Source organism: Melospiza melodia, chromosome 19 (assembly GCF_035770615.1).
Source record: "Melospiza melodia melodia isolate bMelMel2 chromosome 19, bMelMel2.pri, whole genome shotgun sequence".
Taxonomy (NCBI): Eukaryota; Metazoa; Chordata; class Aves; order Passeriformes; family Passerellidae; genus Melospiza; species Melospiza melodia.
Genome location: NC_086212.1, coordinates 9,332,438 through 9,350,700, shown reverse-complemented (window position 1 = coordinate 9,350,700; position 18,263 = coordinate 9,332,438). Strand labels below are relative to the sequence as shown.

General features: G+C 59.1%; 2 protein-coding genes across 4 annotated transcripts in view; both read left to right on the top strand.

Annotated features, from left to right (window-relative positions):
* The first annotated feature begins 268 nt into the window (after window positions 1-268).
* Window positions 269-18,073, top strand: LOC134427149 (collagen alpha-1(I) chain-like). The gene is made up of 2 exons (XM_063172734.1): window positions 269-1,018; window positions 17,543-18,073. Exons 1-2 carry the CDS (start codon window positions 269-271, stop codon window positions 18,071-18,073), a joined length of 1,281 nt encoding a protein of 426 aa, XP_063028804.1.
* Window positions 18,027-18,263, top strand: part of ZBTB46 (zinc finger and BTB domain containing 46) — a 48,479-nt gene continuing 48,242 nt past the window's right edge. For 2 of the 3 annotated variants that reach the window (XM_063172435.1, XM_063172433.1), the window contains exon 1: window positions 18,037-18,130. The gene's annotated coding sequence lies outside the window, so the exon portion shown is untranslated. Of the gene's footprint in view, window positions 18,131-18,263 lie in introns of all 3 variants that reach the window. The other variant, XM_063172432.1, reaches the window with a different exon arrangement.

Below are 18,263 nucleotides of genomic sequence, written 5' to 3'. Positions count from 1 at the left end.
TCCTCCCTGCTTCTGCCTGATTTCCCCTGCCCGGCCCAGGGTTGCTCTGGGACCTGTTTCCCACCCCTCTAACCCTGCCCTGGGATCCATCCAGCACCATCTGCCGCTTGGAAGAGCCCTGTTCCCTAAGCTGCTCTAATCCCTGAATCCTATCTGCGCCCCGCAGTCGGTGTGAGCTGCCGGCAGCATCTCCCCGGCTTCCGCAGCCCACGCTCCCGCAGCCCCCGGCCCCGCTCCCTGCGGCTCTCCCGGCTTTTCCCTGCCCGTGATGGGCTGCTCGGGCTCTCAGCAGTCCCTGCGCTGCGGGAAAATGGGAAATGCTGAGAGAAGCGAGAGAAGGAAAGCAATAAGTGATGCTCGACGCTGCTGCTTCCTTCGCCCTGGGAGCGAGGCGAGCTCTGAGCCAGGAGCGCGGGGAGCAGCCCCGGCATCGGGAGGCGGGAGAGGGGAGAGATCCCTCGGGATCGGGAGCTGGCAGGAGAAGAAAAGGAGCGAGGGGCCGCGGAGAGGCGGGAGGAGGGTGGGGGGCGGTGAGCCCGAGGGTGAAGGAGCTGAACGCCGGAGCGGACAGAGCCGGCGGCTCAGGAAGCCGGGGCCGCAGGAGCGGGGGGCTGGGGAGGTCTCCCTCGCTCTCCCCGCCGAGGAAGCGCAGGGAAGAGCTTCCCGAAGGATGCGGGGCACGGAGGGAGAGGAAGCGCCGGAGACAGCTGCACAACATCTGGCAGCGGCGCGGCCCCCCGGGACCCCGAGCAGCCGAGCCCGGGGGGGCCGGGCCAGCGCGGCGCTTCCTGCCCCCCCTCCGCTGCCAGATGTGCACCCCGCTCCCCCCGGGCCGCACCCCCCGCCTTCCTCCCGCCGGGACGTGCCCAGCACCTGCTTCCAGCCCGGCCCCAGCTCGCCGGCGCTCCCAGGACCCCGCCACGCCCAGGGGACGCGCGGCCCCGTCACCTTTGGCATCCCCATCCTCCGATGGCCTTCCCGGCTCCCGGGGGCGGGCGGGGGACGATCAGTGGTGGCCGCAAATGGGGCGCTTCCCCTCCGCGGCACTGCGGTGCCCTTGCCCGGATCAAGCCCGGGCGTTCAGCAGCCCCGGCAGAGCAGGACAGGGGGTGCAGGACCACCCCATCCCCATCCCCATCCCCATCCCCATCCCCATCCCCATCCCCATCCCCATCCCCATCCCCATCCCCATCCCCATCCCATCCCGGCCGGCGCTTCCCAGCCCATCCCTCCTGCCCCGAATCCCTCTGGATGCAGCTGCCCAGGGGCAGGGAGCTGCCCACTGCGCGGCCCCGGCAAATAGCTGGGTAAGGTTGAACGGCAAGACAGGATTAGCCGCGGGCAGGGAAAATAGCCTCTCCCTTCAAAAATAGCTTCCTGGGATTAAAAATAGCCAGAGGTCCCGGAGCCGTGGCTGCGGGGGGACACAGGCACCAGCTGGGCCGGGCCACCCGCTCCCGCGCCGGGGGACAATTAGGGGCATTATGGAGAGCTTAGGGCTGCTCGGAGCCATCTGGTCACAGGCAGAGCCCCTCGGCACCGTCCCTCCAGCTGGGTCAGGCCCCTCCAGGTGATCCCGTGAGCCCTGTGGCGGGGATGGTCCCCAAATCCTGCTTATTCCCCTTTCCAGGCAAGCCATGTGGTGCAGCTGACATTTTGGAGGGGAGGGGTGGCGTCCAGAGGAACCTGGACAGGCTGAGAAGGAGTTTGTGCTGCCCAGAGGAGTCTATGGAGGGGCTCCAAAAGCTGGAGCACCTCTGCTCTGGAGAGAGGTCGAGAGAGCTGCGGGTACTCAGCTTGAAAAAGAGAAGGCTCTGGGGAGACCTTACAGCCACTTCCAGTGCTAAAGGGGCTCCAAGAGAGCTGGGGCCTTTGGACAAGTGCCTGGAGTGACAGGACAAGGGGCAATGGCTTCAACCTGAGGGGGCAGGGATAGATGAGATATTGGGAAGAAATTCTTCCCTGTGAGGGTGGTGAGGCATTGACCCTGGCTGCCCAGTGATGTTGTGGCTGCCCCATACTTGTGAGTGTCCAAGGCCAGGCTGGATGGGGCTTAGAGCAATCTGGGACAGTGGAAGCTGTCCCTGCCTGTGGCAAGGGGTTGCAACAAGATGAGCTTTAATGTCCTTTTTAATTCAGCCTATTGTGTGAAGTCCCCAGGGATGTTTTAGGCTGTCCCAGGGAAGAGAGCAGGGGTTTCCCTGTGGCTTAAATGGGGCTGGGGCAGGTGAAGTCCAGCTTAGAGTTCTGTGGGTGTCCCATGACATGGGGATTGCCCCACACCCCTGGCTCTGGAAACCCCCCAGCCTGGGGCCTGACCAGGCACCCCAAATCCCAGCCAGCCCCGGGGGTTTTCCCCTGTGTCACAGGAAAATGTCATCAAAGGTGGTCAGCAGTTCCTGGGCTGGGAATGAGGAGCTCAGATTTTCCCTGAAAACTCCAGCACAGGCTGAGCCCTGGGTGCCACAGCACTGGCAGGGAGGTGGCTGCAGTATCACCACCACGTTGGGGACCAGAGGCAAAGGTGGTCTCAGTGATTCCTTGAGGAACAAGGACCAAAAGCCACCAGTGAGCACTCTGTCTCCGCGCAGCCAGTCCTGGGAGGTTTGACATTTTCACCTCCACCTCCTGTTTTCTGCTCTCCTCCCACCGAGCCCTTGGAAACGGCTCCTCTTTTTCTCCCTGCTTTTCTTCCCGCATTTCCGCTGCCTGCGGGCTTTGCACAACATCTCCCGCTAGGAGAAGGAGAGCAGAGACCTCCTCCCACTCCGATGGGAGCGCTGGGAGTGCCGGGGCTGGTGGGAGTCTCTCAGGTGGAGAGATTTCAGCAGGAGCCTTGTAAGGAATAAATCCTCGGTCCCTGGAGTCCCAGGAAAGGGCGAGTCCTTGGATCGTGTCGCTGCAGCCCGAAAGATGCGTGCGGAGCGACAGTGGGGACAGCTGGCAGGGAACGGCAGTGTCCCAGGCTGCAGGGGGACAGCCCCCCTCGGGGAGCAGCGGGGTGGGGTGGCCTGTCCGTGCCCCCCCGTTCTCACCAGCCCCCCTCTGCCCCCGCCAGCATTATCCAGCTGATCCCGCCCGCAGCCTCCCTAAGGCACTTACGGGGGTTAAAAACAGCAACTGGCCCAGCGCTGACCCCAGGGGACCCTCCGAGTCCCCAGCTCCCTTGGGGTTGGCACTGCCCCAGTGCGGGGTGGGCACTGTGTGTGTGTGTGCGGCCCTCCCCGTTCCAGGGCACCTCCCGGTCCCCCCATGCCAGCTGGGGCGGTGGGAGCACACCCCTCCTGCCGCTCTGTCCCTGCCTTAGGGGGAGAGATGGGTGACATTAATGGGTGCTGGGGGTGCTGTGGCTGTTTGTCCGCTGCAAAGGGGGGGCAAGGGGGTGCCACAGCACCCAGCTGGTGCCCCCTTCCCGGAGCCCTTCTCTCTGCTTTCCCCAAAATCCGCCCGAAGGCAGGGAGATGAAAGCGGGGTCACGCTGCCCTGCCTACCCACATCCTTCCCGCACATTCCTCTCCCTCCTTCATCTCTCCGGGGGTGCCCGTCCGTGCTCGGCTCCGCAGCAGCCCAGGCTGGAGGAGACCTTGGCGTTTTCCCCTCTGTTAAAAATAGCCTGAGATTTATTTTCTGGCAGCATGGAAAGCCCCCGGGGCGGCCGAGAGGAAGCAGCCGGGCTGGGGCAGGCAGGGGCGGCGGGGGGAGAGCGCGGAGGGCAGGAAATAACCCCCGGCAGCGGCTGCCCTGGACGGGGAGAAGGCTCAGATGTGAACAGTGTGTGGTTCATGTGGAAACTCCCAGGACAGCAGCCACGGCTCTGGCCCTGAGCATCCTGAGCTCTGGCCAGCCGCCTCTGCCAAGGTCGGGCAGGGCTGGGAACAACCAGGCCCAGTGGAAGGTGTCGCTGCCCATGGCAGAGGGTTGGAACGAGATGAGCTTTATGGTCCCTTCCAACCCAAACCATTCCATGATTACACAGCAGAGCTACAGCCCCTCTGGAGTGTCCTCAGCACCCCAGTCACCCTGCCCTAATCGCTGGGTTTGTCCTAACCCCAGCCCCATGTCCCCACACCCTTCCTGACACCATCCTTCCCATCTGTGACACGCAGAGGGCAGGTGGGATGCTGTGGAAGTCCCCAGAGATGCCGGCAGCCAGAAGGCAGAGAGGGCAGGGAAGTGCCACGCTGAGGGAGGACTTTGCTTGCCCCCACCCCCTGCCCCGTTCCCCTTGGGTCCATCCCAAACCACTCCTGGAGTGCTGGGCACTCGGTTTGGTCTCTGCTCCCCTCCATGGCCCTTCATGGCCATGCCTGGAGCGGAGGTGGCGGCTGTGTGCACACAAACCACACAGAGCTCTGTGCTGCTCTCCTCCTCCCAGCATCTCCCTCCAGGGGTTCCCTCCCACCCTCCGAGGATGCTCCGGGTGCCTCTGTGCTCGTCTGCCTCCCGTTGTCCCCCTGCCCAAAGCAGGATGTGGGACAGGGCACTCCCCACGTTGCTGCAGCATTCTGTCCATCCCTCTCCTGCACACCCACTCTCCGGGAGCTCAGAACCTCCTCCTGTGCCGTGACCTCCCTCTGCTTCCCAGAGGGACCAGTTCCCATTTCCTGGGGACCTTTTGGTTCTTGTCCCCCTTCCCCAGCCCATTCCTTATCAGCCTCACTATCATTTCCTCCCTGTCCACTCACCTGCTTATTTTAGCTGCTTCTTCCTTCCTCTCAGCTGCTTTTGGAGCAGATTCCGTCCCCTCTCCCCTCTGGCAGCCCCCAGCCCGGCCACCCCACCCCTGCATTGCCCCGAGGGGCCCGGCGGGCGATGCCCGGTGCTGGCATGGGGGTGCCAGGCCGTGCTGCCCACGGGCACAGCTCCCTGCCCGCCGGCCGGGGATGGAGGCTCTAATTGAGGCAGGATCCTGCCGTGGCTCCTCGGCTAATTGCAGCCTGCGCCGCCCTGCCAGGCTCCCTGGCTCGCCCCGCTCCCTCCCTGCTCTGCCTGCGCTGCCTGGCCTCTGCCTGAACCCTGCCTGCGGGCTCTGCCCGGCCCGGCCTGCCTCCCCCGGCCGCCAGCGCCTTCTGGAACGCTCCACCCTGCAAACCGGTTTGCATCTTCCAGCAGGGAAAAACCGATGGGTCACATCCCCGCTGCCCCGCCCGCGCCCTGCCTGCGTTCCCGCATCCCTCCCTCGTCCCCACAGCCTGCCCGCATTCCTGCATCCTTCCCGCATCGCCACATCCCCGCATCCATCACAGCTCCCCGGGAAGCGCCAAGCGCTTCTCTCCCAGCCGACCGTCAGTGATTAAATCCCATTCCCAGCGCAAGGCTGTGATGCTCCATCACAGAGAGCTTTAAGGGGAGGGCTGGCAGCGCCATCAGCCAGCGCTGACCCCGCCGGCGGCATCCCAGGGCTCCTTTTCCCTGGACCATTCCCAGGGCTCCTTTTCCCTGGATCATTCCCCCGCCCCGGGCCGAGCTCCCAGCAGCGCTGTCCCCATTCCCGCCGCGTTCCGGAGTGCGGGGGCTGCCAGCGAGGGCTCCCAGCGTGGCGCTGCCAGCGGAGCCGGGAGATGTCGGCAGCTCGTTATTTATTTAAAGCTCCATCTTCGCGGGGAGTGCCTGTCCTGCAGCAGGGATCCGGCTGCCAGGGACGGATCCGGCTGCCGGGGAGGGATACAGCTGCCAGGAGGAACGCTGGCCAGCAGCCACCCTTGCAGGGCTTCTCTCCCTGCCCATGGCTGGGCGATGCCCCCTGCCCCGGGGGGATCACAGCCCCCTTTGCAGCCACCTCTGCCCCTGCCTGGCACCAGCCATCGAGCGGGATGGGGGGACGGCTTCCCAACACTGCTGCTGTCACCCTGAGCCGGCGAGTGGGGCTTGGCCTCGCCACCGCAGTGGCTGAGTCCCTCCGTGGTGACAGGGATGTGTGGCTCGGGCGCCGTTTCCAAGGTAACCCTGGATGAGCTCGGCCTCCGCATCTCTCCATGTCCCCGCATCCCTCTGAGCCCCTGCATCCCGCAATCCCCCGCACCGAGGAGTCTCCTGCTCAGTGCGGCAGGGGTTTGGTCCCTCCAGGGACGGGATGGGGAGGGAACCGCAGGGAGGAGGGATAGGGAAGTGGAGAGGTACAGGACATCCCTTCCCTCCCCGTTCCCAGCACAGCCATCCCCTGGGCATGGGTGTGTGTGACCTGTTCCAAAGACAGGACCTCAAGGACCTCGGGGACCAGGTCAGGGTGTTCCCGTCCTCCCTCCTGCAGCACCTCCCAGGGAGAAAACCAGAAATAGAATCTGTGGTTCCCCACCCTGCCCTGGGCAAGAGGCCATGGCCGCGGGTGGGAGCGCGCCCCGAGTCCCACGGGATGCCCTGGATGGAGTCTGTCCCCAGACACCTCCTGTCAGGGTGGGATGGGCTGAGCAGGCAGTGCAGTGGGTGCAGGGGTCCCTGGGGGTTCTTAAGGGGGTGGGCTGAGAGACGTGTGGGTACTGTCCCAGTTGAGACATGCTGGCCAGGCTGGGAGTGCCTCAAAAAAAGCCACTTTGGACGTATTCCAGGGGGTCACTCTGTCCCTCCAACCCCCACTGTGCCCCAGGCCAGTACAGCAGCTCTGAGCCATTCAGCACAGACAGACACTGCAACCCCCCCTCACCTCCCCACCTTTCCCCACCCCATCCCTGCAGTCCAACCAGGATGAACATCCCCAATTTTCCATTAATCCTGGCTTATGTTAAACGAGTCTTTCAGGGTAGGCAGCCAGGGCTGGAGAAGACTGGGATGCTCCACTGGGAATGGCACAAAGGGGCTCAGCAGGGGTGGGATCCTCCCAAAGGGAGCAGAGATGATGCCAGACTCATTTCCCCTTGCATTGGGAGGCCCAGGGGGGCTGTGGGGAGCACAGGAGACCAACTCCCTGCCCCTGGCCCACCGGCTGCCGTGAGGAGGGGAAGCAACTCCTGTGCCAGGATGCTGCCAGCCCGCCCTGGGCACTGTTTCCATCTCAGCCCTCCCTTCTCCATCTGCTCCTGCTGGCTCCTCAGGGCCCTCCTGCACGGGGCCACCGACAGCAGCGATTTCTTATTACAAATATGTTCCGGTCCATCGCCCCCCGGATCTGCATCCCTGGGACCTGTGTGAGGAGGAATTCGATTCCTCGCCGTTAATGAGTTTATGCCAGCAAAGGGCTTTGAAGATGTAATGCTCTGTACAGGAGCTGAGCATCATTTTTATTATTGATTTCACTGCCAGCCCCTGAGATGCTGCTGGAGGACAAGGACCTCTGGGCGAAGCCTCTCAAATCCTTGGGGAGGTAGTGAGGAAGACTATGCAGAGAAGGAGAAATCCCTCCCCTGTGGGCAAACATCTCCGCAATGCTTCCAGGCTTGTGCCCTTCCAAGAGCAAACCCCACACGCACAGCAGGACAGCAAAGCTCTCCTTGGCACGGAGAAGGGGTTGTATGGCAAACCCCATTTCAGGGCTGGGGCAAGTGATCTGGGTCAGCCACTGACAAAGTGTCATCCTGCCACCCTGCCCCAGCCTCCGCTGAGCCCCGGGATCCTGGTGCCACAAGGGATCCTGAGTCATGAAGGACCTGGAGCAGCAGAGGTCAGGGTCAGGGTGGGGCCATGGGTTTGGAGGCAGCAGGAAGAACGTCCAGAGCCTTTTATCAGCCTTGGATGGTGGCAGCCACACAAAGGTCCTTGACAGGCTCTCCACAGCCCTGTCCCCACATGCCCTCCCCAGGGACCGGCTGTGCTGGCAGCTGCCCTCCTTTCAGAGCAAACACGGGGTGGGTGTGCAGCCTCCCCCGACTGCTGATCCCGCTGGAGCAGGATGTGGCATAGGATTCCCTGCCTGCACCCACCATTGCTGCCCTGGGCTGAGCCTGGAGCTGCTGAGATGCTCCAGGGACCCCTTGGGCTTTAAGCACTGGGGAGGATTTCCTGCCAGCAAAGGGCACCGCTGTCCCTTGGCCTGGACTGTTCCTGCCATGGGATTTTCGGGAAACGCCTCCCGCGTTCCCCACTCCTGGGGCCACCCATGGTCATTTCCCGTGGTGGGAACCAGAGTGGGTGTGGGGCTCACGTCTCCCTCCCAGCACCCAAATGGGGAAATGCCACGCTGGGAGAAATCACCGGGAACCGCAGAGCTGAGGGCTAATTATCGGCAGGGGAAGGAAGTGGGGAGGGAGATGCTGTGCTGGGGCCGAGGGTGGGGAGAGGAACCGGGCTGCTCCCGGCTCCGCCACTGACTCACCGGCAGCCCTGGGAAAGGCACCCTGCTCCATGGTTACCAAACACTGACACTGATAACGCCCTTTGGCCATCACACCCGGGCAATGTGATCCCGGGATCAGCATCCCTCCCTCCTGGGTACCACTTCAGGGATGCTCTGCTGGCCTCGGGGCTGCCAAATGGGACTGGCAGAGATGTCATTGTGATAGGGAGTGTGGTGAGGCGACAGCTGTGATCTGGCATCAGGAAACGTCTAAAAAATTCAGGTTAAGAAAAAACACAGAAACCAAGCAGAGCCCCACTTTTGCTTCCTGTTTTGGGGTCTCCATCTCTGCTACCAGGCACTGCCCCGGGGCTCCAGTTTGGTGTGAGAGGCTGATGTCACCTCGGGGCTGGGGACACGGCTCCGGGCATGCACTGTTCTCAGAAGGGGGGTGCCCAGAGCTCACTTGGTGTTCGGGGGATTTTCGGTGGAGTTCCCGTGGGTCCTTTCTCACGGGTTGCTCCTGCTGCGGGCAGAGGCAGCACTGCAGGCAGCACAGACATCCTGCCCATAGCAGGAGCACTCGGCTCCATCAAAGCTGAGTTTTGGGGTCTGAGGAGGGAGCCCAACCTCCCCCCATGCAGCAAACACCCCCCAGGCACGCAGAGGGGCCGGGCACTGACCCATTTATCAAGGTCACGGCTGTGGGCAGCGCACGGCAGAGGCGATGTGACTATTTCGGTGAGCTGAGGGAACTTCACTGGCCTGATTCCCATAAATAAAACATGCAGGGAACAGCCCCTGCTCTGTCCTATTAATTCTGGACCCCAGGGGCCTGGCTCTGTGTGCATTCAGCAGCTCAGCACTGCCTGCTCCGCTCCCCTCTCCTGAGCCTGGCTGAGCTCAGGAAGGCTCGAAACCCCCGGTTTCCACAGAATGCCGAGTGTGACGGCTCTGAGGGCACTTCATGGAAAATCCATTTGTTTTCTCAGGCACACAGGCAGCTGGGAAGGATGCTGGTGTGTGGGTGGGTCGTGGAGCAGAGGACAGCTCCAGCTTGCTGCAGCCCCCAGCCCAGCTCCCCAGTTTTAAGGAGCTGGAGCTGTTTCTACCCACTCTGCTCCCCCATCTCCCAGCACACCCCCAGCACCTCCCAGCTCTCCAGCATCAGCCACAGCTCTCCCATGGCTGATTCCTCCAGCCCCTCACAGAAGGCATTAACAGAACAAGGGAGTTTAATTATCTGGGTTTTCTTCCAGGAGGGCATGAACCTGTCTCTCCCTTGAATTTATCAATTGCTGCCAGATTTTATCTCTTGCTTTCAATTTGCTTGTGATGGTGTTTTCTGCACCAGGGGCACCATGTCAGCAGCTCCCTCCTCTCTCACCACAGACACAGTAAATGATCTCGCTCTTCCCTTGGTGGCATCAAGTCCTGGGTGCTTTCTCTGACACCCACGGCTGCTCACACTGGATTTACACCCATTACTGACCATGGCATTGCCCACCCAGCAGAGCCACAGAGCAAACCTGGAGCGAGGCCAGCGCTGGGAGCACATCTTGCCCTGGGGCTCTGCTGACATCCACGGCCCCACCAGTCATACCCAGAGATGAAGGGCCCCCATTTTCAAGTGACTCAGACTCACCCTTCCTTCCTCAGGAAAACCTGTGATCAGATAAAGCCATCAAACTATCTGGTGAGAATAAACACGCTGCATCTGCACGGATGCAGGCTGTACCCCCGCTAACCCCGCAGAGCCCAGGCAGCCTCTGCTGCCCTAACCCCGTCCTTGGCAGGGACAGCTCCAGCCCCAGGCAGCACAGCAGGGATTGCACACGCCTGTGCGAGGCTGGGACCTGCTCTTGCTGTGACCTGCACTCACTGCAGGTTGGCAGGGGTCAATTCCCAGCTGGCACCGGGCACAGCATCTCCCCATCCTCCCTCATCCCACTGAGCTGTATCCGTGCTGCACCAGCGAGAAACACATGGAGAAAGCAAAGGGTGAGAAGAGGAGGAGCAGAGGACGGAGGAGGGGGAGGGAGGGAGGGAAAACATTTCAAAAAACCCGCAGTTGCCAGCAGATGGGCACTGCCCCCGCCAAGGTGCTGCACTGGCAGGCGGAGGGGCTGGCGAGGAAAAGAGCAAAGGAAGGTGTGAAGATCTCCCTGCAGATTAAACCAAACCCGCACTGCTCTGATGCTCCCTGAGCCAAGCCTGGGCTAGGAAAAGAGTAGGGTTGGGGTTTGGGGTTCCAGTGAGACACAAACAGGACCCCTTTAGGTCCCCCAACTCCCCACAGCCCTCAGCCCTGTCTGTGAGGTGTCAGGGGTCTTCGGGATCACACTGTAACCACACTACTTGGGGGTTTGTGCGACACTGATGGGGCCAAGAACCCATCTCTGGGGGCAGCTCTGCTCCCCTCACCCCTTGGAGGTTGGAAGTGAAGGAGTGTGGTGCTAGGATGTGGCTACAAATGCTAGGGGGGGTTACACAGGCAGCTCCAGCACTGCCTTCTCTGGGAAAAGCAAGGATGGAGTGGGATGTGAGCAAGGCAGAGGGGAAGCACAACAGGGCTGCTCAAACTGATGCTGGGTCCAGCAGGATGTGGAGCTCGGGGCTGGTGTGACAATGAGGGAGCAGATAATGTATTACAGGGAACAAACTCCTGAAGGGATAATAAAAATGAGTGGGTTGGGTTTAGAAAAGAGCTGAGAAGAGAGCACAGGCATTTTTTTTTGGAGGGGGTTGGAACTACTAAATCCAGGGGGAAAGAAAATAAAGAAAGCATCTGTCTTTTTGCTTGCCCACATCCCTGTGCTGCTTCCCAGAGATCAGGGGCTCTCCTGGGCTTTGGGGCCAGCGGTGGCTCGGCCTCTGCTTGGGGGCACCCCTGAACCTTCTGAACAGCTCCAGCTGCGGGCTCCAGGGCTCACCAGACACGGGATGCACGGGGCCCTGCCTGCCCCGGGCCCCCAAACCCTCCGGGCCGATGCCCCCGGCCCCGGCCGATGCTGAGCTCTGCCCCGCCTGACCGGAGAGGAGGAAACATCTTCCCGAGGGCAGCTGGCTCCGAGAGGGATTTTCCGCTGCCTGTTGGCCACGTGCTGCTGGAGGCAGCTCAGGTGCTGGATCTCCCTGGCTGTAATTCCATCCCCGGGCTCCTGTGACAGCCCTGGCTGGGCGGCACGGGGGAAGTGACCGGGGCGCAGGTCCGAGCCCCAGCCCGGAGCTGCATCCGCCCGGCGTTTCCAGCCCAGCCTTATCTGGCGGCTCCCCCTGTGACTCCCCATTTTCCTCCTCTCCCCTCCTTTCCCCCACTCCACCCCGCGCTCCCGGCAGAGTTTCCTGCAGCAGGGCGAGGGCTGGGGGCTGCGGGGTGCTTGGCCGGACCCCTCCCTGCTGACCCCGGCTCTGCCCAGATAGGAAATCCTGCGGGAACTGGAGCCTGGGAACAGCGGCCGAGCTCTCCCCAGGGCTTGGCAGCGCTGGGATTTCGCCTACGGGTCACAGCAGCCAGCCAGGCTTCCCTGGGAAAAGCTGGGATGAGCCAGGGGAAACCCAGGGAAGGGCATGGAGACAGTGATGAGGTGCCCAGGGTGGACACCCACCATGGAAATGTGCCATTTACAACAGCAAGGTTTAGGCACTTAAATGAGCCACTGTCCCATTGGGAACGGTGGGAGGAGAGGGCATCACAGCAGGGAGATGCTGACCAGTGTGATGGATGCCACTGGCACGGCTCAGGTGTGCAGGAACCAGGTGGCTGCTCACAGAAGGGTGCAAAATGCCATGAACAGCCTTTGAACAGCTCCAAACATAAAGTAATTATTGACAGCCTCATCGCTCCTCCTGACAGGCAATTTAATATAAATTCAAATATCTTGCATAAGCCTTCTTATTTACTTAAGAGCATTTTGTGAATGTTTTGCCAGAGTCCTCCTGATTTTTCTTATTATTTTAGAATGGGAAGCAACCAGAGATATGCTGCTCCCCACACCCTGCAGTTCAGCTCCAGCACAGCCCTGCAGGGAACCCTGAAATTGGAGCTGTCTGAGCAAATTCAGGACACTGGAGGTAAAACCTAAAGGAGGCATCAGGGCAGGAGCAAAAGGAAAACAAGCTGAGGAGGCTGGGAATGGAGGTGGGTTAATGCTCCCAGAGTGGAGTGTCATCCCAAGCTCCACAATAACTAGAGCAAAACTTGACGCAGTGTTTAACCCAGCTAAACCCTGGCTGTGGCCTGAGTCGTTAGGAGAACCAGCAATTGCCTGCTGAAACCCCAAACCACACTTCCCAAACTCCAGGAGTTATGTATATTTATATATATATGTATTTTTTAACTGTTGCCTCTGCCTGTTGCCAGCACAGCTCCATGACACACATGGCTTTCATGGATCACACTGAGCCAAGGACTTGCATGCAGCCCTGCAATTTCCTTGGGTTCTGAAGAAAACCAAATCTTTGCAAACAGAGGGATCTATTTCAGTGAAATCTCTCTTATCCACTGGGTTTGTAGGTGTTGTGGTAAAGAGGGTTGGGCTGGACTGAGAGACAAATCAGACTTTGAAGGATGTGGGACCATGGGGACGTCCCTGCTTCTGTCTCCTGAAAATGGGTTTGTCTGCTTCTAAATGAATGCTGTGAGCTCCTGATAATGACCAGGAAAGGTTGCAGGAGTAAGGGAGGGTGATAGTGGAGGAGGAAGAATCAAAATTTATTCTGAATGTGCTGACATTTTGCTGTTGGCATCAGGACAAAGCCTGGCCCAAGCACCAAGACATTTCCCAGATGTGCAGAGGTGACAGTCTGCAAAAAGCTGCAGAGGGAGAAGATCTGGGTAAAGAGCACTGCCCAAAGTGCACAGCACTGAGCTGCTCCTCATCCACACCTGGGGCAGGAGGAAACCTGGGAAGGGGTGAAGTACCAGAGCACTGTGATGCAAAATACAGCAGGAAACAACTCTGAGGAGAGCCCGAGCTGAAAGTGGAGATCCTTTATTGCAGGAGGAGGGTGGTGTCAGCAGGGCACAGGGATCTCTTGAGCTCCAACCAGCACATAAATGGCTCCTGGGTGGGACTTTGAGGGGCCCAGGTTGGCTCCAGGCTCCCACAAGAATCAGTGTTTGGCTGCTGCTGGGCCACTCCAGGGAGGGGAGGAGAGAAGGATGGGACAGAGCCAGAGCAGCAAGTCAAGGACAGTGGAGATGGAGCAGGCAGGAGAAGGTGGAGACAGAGCTTGTTGCACCCCCCTGCCATGACCCCAGCATCCTTCATCCTCATCATCACCTGCAGCCTTGGGGGAACCTAAATGGACACCCAGAGCTGAGCTCACCCAGGCCACAAGAAGTTGGGAGTGAGGGACTGAATTTGACAGCCTGGATGTTTCTCCACTTGAGAAGCTTTGAAAGGGAATGTATTTTTGGAGCATTAAAGATCAACTGTTTGACTCTGGCTGATCCTTTTCAAGAGCAGCACCAAAGGAGGTCAGTGGGATGTGTTTGGTCAAATATTTTGTACATGACCATCATCTCTCACCCCCTCAAGTATTTACAGACCTGAGAGCATTTCCTGCTGTTCCCCCCTGTTGAGTATCTGGTGTCTCTGCTCCAGCAGGATGCTCCTGTGTGTCTCAGTGCATGGTGGAGCCATGAAGGACCACCCCAGCGCTGCCCTTGGGTGCAGAAAACAAAACTAAATCAGCACAATGTGTTTAGTCCCACAAATGGCAGCAGGTTTAGCCAGCCAGCAGTGAGACACAGCACAGGATAATGAGAACAAATCTGCGGGGGTGGTGGTGGTGGGGAGACGGGGTGGAAAGAGGGAGATTTACTCTCCAGGGTTTTTTTGTAATCTTCACTCACCATATTTAGTAGGCCTGTGACTTGCCCTTGCTAGCTCATGGAGAATTCCCCCAAGTGTTTACTCCCACAACCTAGCAAATGCCTCAATACACATCATGGAAAAAATACAATCAACATCTTCACTCCCACTAGAGAAGGAATTCCGACTTGCCCGGCACAGACCGGGAGTATGAGCCTGTGAGAGAGACAAATGCTGCTTCATTAGCTCCCCTCAGATGTGGTTTACTCCTCAAATGACCTGGTCAGGGCTGCACCACCTCCCTCCTTTCCTTCACCTAAGGAACCCCTGACCTTTGGTCAGGGCAGTGGGGACAGGAATGTGGGTCCTTTAACCCTTTCCTCTGACATCTGCCAGCTGCTCTCCATGCCGTGCACAAAGCTGATGGTCCTGGGGTTTGCAAGCATTCAGAGATGCTATGGAGGGCAGAAGCAGAGCTCTGCAAAATGGCTTTCTTCCTGCTATACCTAGGGAAGAGCAGGGTTTGGTGATGGAGAGCCAAGTCTACCTTGTACAGAACATGGAAACAAAATGGGGATCACTGAGAGCAGAGATCACAGATTGCCCAGGATTGCTTTGAAACCTTTATTTCTACAATACTTTAGTAGAGGAAAAACAGTAGTCAGGCCATTTAGATTTTGTCAACCTGTTCCCAAACTGCCTGCATGACAAGGACACACAGGAAATCATTTCAGTTTATCAAATGTAGAATCTCCTACAACTGCAATGAACATAAAGTAGAAGAGAGCTGGAAAGAGGAACCGAAATGAGAATGTTCAGTGCTTCTGATGATTTGGCATTTCTGGCCAGGAATTTCTTTGCCCATATTGGCAAATTTTGGGAATTTCTGCCAAGGGAAGTGGTGGAATCACCATCCCTAGAAGTGTTCAAAAAATGTGCAAATGTGGCACATGGGGACATAGTTTAGTGCTGGGTTTGGTAGTGCTGCTTTAACATTTGGGCTTGGTGATCTTGGAGGTCTTTTCCAGCCTCACCAACCCCATGTTTTTGCAAACAGGACATGGTATGAATGCAGCACCCAGCCAGCTCTCCTCTGCTGCTGTCCCCCAGCCTGGTCCCACCATACCCCAGCGTAGGAGAGAGTGGGAGGATGGTGCTGACTTATTTGTACTGGAGAGGTCTTGGAGATTGTGCAGGAGCAGTCACAGAGGTGCAGGGACACTGAAAAGGCAGTGAAATTCAACAGCACACAGTCCGTGGTGCTTAATTTACCCGCTCAGTGAGGATGGAGCACTGGCACATGGTGGCACGTGGCTGTGCTGGGGTTCAAGTGCTTTGGCAGAGCAAAAAGAATCATATCAGGGCAACCTCAAGCACTCTTGTGCTACAGGAATATGGTCTTTACCTGTTGTGCCAGTGGCTAAAACCCATCAGAAGTGTGATACCACCAGTCTCTGCCAGGGTAGAACCTGTGGTATAGTGGGTACCAAGGGATGTGGACTCGGGCCAGAAACACATGGTCTGTAACCTCTGACATGATATTACACTCCTAATCACTCCTTTGCACACCAAAAATCACAGGAACTACCCCAACTACTCCAATTTTTCCTCCAAGCTCTTATTTTTTCCATGCACATCCTTTCCTTCTTCATGAGGAGAAAGCATCTCTCAGAGCTATTGCTGTATTTACCTAAAATACAACACAAACGTCTAATTAAAGGAGAGGGGGCTTGGCAAAAGAATATTGAAGCTTTTCAAGTCTCCTGAAATCCTTTGTGTGGAACAGCTTTGGGAAACGGGGCCTGCTGCCACCCTCCCCCTCTTGGGAACATTCCCCAGGGCAGTGCCCAGGCAGCAGCTGCTGCTGCTCCGGGGGAGTCAGCCCAGCCTGACACACAAACAAATACCACGGGAAGAAATGCTTTCTTCCAACAAAGACCTGGGGAAGAAACCCTGGGCAGGAGGAGAGGAGGGGAGAGCACATCCTGCACCTGAGGAGCTTTGGGGGAGCTCAAACAGAGGAGTGAGGAAAGGCAGGAATGGTTAGAGACATGACCAGGTATGATGCAGATGTCATGCAAAACAAGGCATAATGGCATAAAGCTCCACTTTCAACAGCCCCTTGAACCTTCATGTTTCAGCCTAAAAAAAAGCACAGACTCAAAGCACAGAAGGATTTAATACCTGCAGATATGGGGGGGACAGATACGTGTGAAAACCAGTGCGACATTTAGGGTGGAAAAGGGATTTTGCTTGTTTAGCTCTGGTGCTTCTCACCCACAGGTGACACAGGCTGGAAAACATGTTCTACACAGGATTGTGTGTGCAGAAAGAGCAGGTGGCAGCAGGAACCCCTGCTCAGCACCGATTCTGTGTTGCTCAAGTCTAAGAAATTGTGTCCTTGGTCACATTAACAACTTCTGCAAAGTCTTCATTTGCATTTTAATGGAACTCTTTCTAGGAAGGTGGTGCTTGGACTCTGTTGCAATATAAAATGAAGAGGTAATTAAAAACATGCTGGAGTGAAAAGGCATTTTGTTTTCATTAATCAGGTTTATTCAGAGTCTTTTTAAAATTAAAGGTATTTAGGGTATGTGGGAGGAAACGGGGGGAGGAAAACACACGATGGAACATCCGTTTATTTAAATTACAGGATAAAAAGTGGAAAATACACTTTTTGTAGGGGGACATCCTACGGATTAAAAGCACCTTATAGAAATGGATTTGAATGAAGAGCAGGCATAAAAGTCAAATCTAAGATTTCGACAGCAGGTCTGCCTACTTGAAAGCCAGAGATGAAGGAAATACATAGGATGAGGGAAAGGAAACCACGGAGGAAATTTTTAAACCTTCGGCACGCGATTAGCCAGGCAATTACTGTGATTGCACACCTAAGTCAGTTAACTGTGCAAACGGCCAAGCCCGTCGGTCACACACGTATTTCCCCAGTTTCGGGCGCAATCACAGCACGCAGATGTTGATTAAACAGTTTGCAAGCGCTTTATCTGCCGGTGCAGCTCCTGCTTTCACAACCCAGGGACCGCACACAGCCCCGAGAGCGGTCCCCGCTCGCCGCAGCCATCGCGCCGATTCCCCCACGCTCCAGACCTATCCTGCCCTGTTAAGCTCCGTCCTTTGAAATATAGGGCACTTTCTGTCAGATCCTTCAGCGCGACAGTCAAAAGGGCAAAGCCCTGCCCTTTGTTGCAGCGGGAGCTTTTCCATTGCGGAGCTGGCTCTGATCTCCATCGCTCTGATCTCCATCCCTCCCCGACCACCGGCCTCGCTCTCTGGCCATTACGGGTCAGGGGGTTCTGAACTGCGCTTATTTCACATTATTTCGTTTCAGGGCATTGTGTGAAATACACTTCAGTGCGTACAACAGGGGGAAAGTGATTTTGGTTTCTCTCTGCGAGGTCCGGACGAGGCTGCAGCGCTGCCCCGCTCCAGTACCCGCCGCCCTCCATCCCGCGGCAGGGCTTAAGGGACGCGGCACAGCCGCCCCTCCCGGAGCCAGGCGCACCTGCCGGGGGCAGGAGACACCCGGGGAGGTCCGGAGCGGGAGCGGGGTTCGGATCGGGATCAGGACCGGCACCAGCACCGGGAGCGCTCCCGAGCTCCCGCTGCCGCCCCCGCCTCAGCGCAGCCCCCGCGCTGTCCCGGCGTGCCCCGCGCGCCGCGCGCCCCCGCCCTCCCTCACTTCCGGTGTCCGGCAGTGGCAGCGCCGCCGGCGGCGCCCCCGCTCCCCCGGCGCAAGGGGAGGGGGGCGTGGCGAGGGGGCGTGGCCGACCGAGAGGCCGCCGCCCAATCACCGCCGGCCGCTGGGGGAGAGTGGGCGGGGACAGCGCCGGCACGCGCCGCGCGGCCCCGCCCCCCCGCGCCCCCCCCGCCCGCCGCGGGCTCGCGCCCCGCGCGCCCGAGGGAGCGTCGGGAGCGCGCCCGGGCGCCCCCCCCTTCCCCCCCTCCGCCGGGTTCTCCCCCCCCCTCCTCCGCCCTCCGCCCCCCCTTCCCCTTCCCCTCCCCACCCGGGAGGAGAGGCACGGAGTGACCGACGGAGCCACCGCTCCGGCCGCTCCGACACCCCGCTCTCCTCCATGGGGCACAGGTAAGCGCGCCGCCCCCCGCCCCCCGGGGTGAGCGGGGGTCGCCATGGCCGCCCCCCCACCCCTCGAGGGGCGGCGGGGCGCCCCCCCGCCTCTCCCGCACCGCCGCCCCGGTGTTATCCCCGTTATTATCGC

Coding starts and splice junctions, on each gene's coding strand:
- LOC134427149 (XM_063172734.1), top strand. CDS start 269: ATGGGCTGCTCGGGCTCTCAGCAGTCCCTGCGCTGCGGGAAAATGGGA. Junction 1,019..17,542: donor GGGGACGATCAGTGGTGGCC/GCAAATGGGGCG, acceptor TCCCGGAGCCAG/GCGCACCTGCCGGGGGCAGG.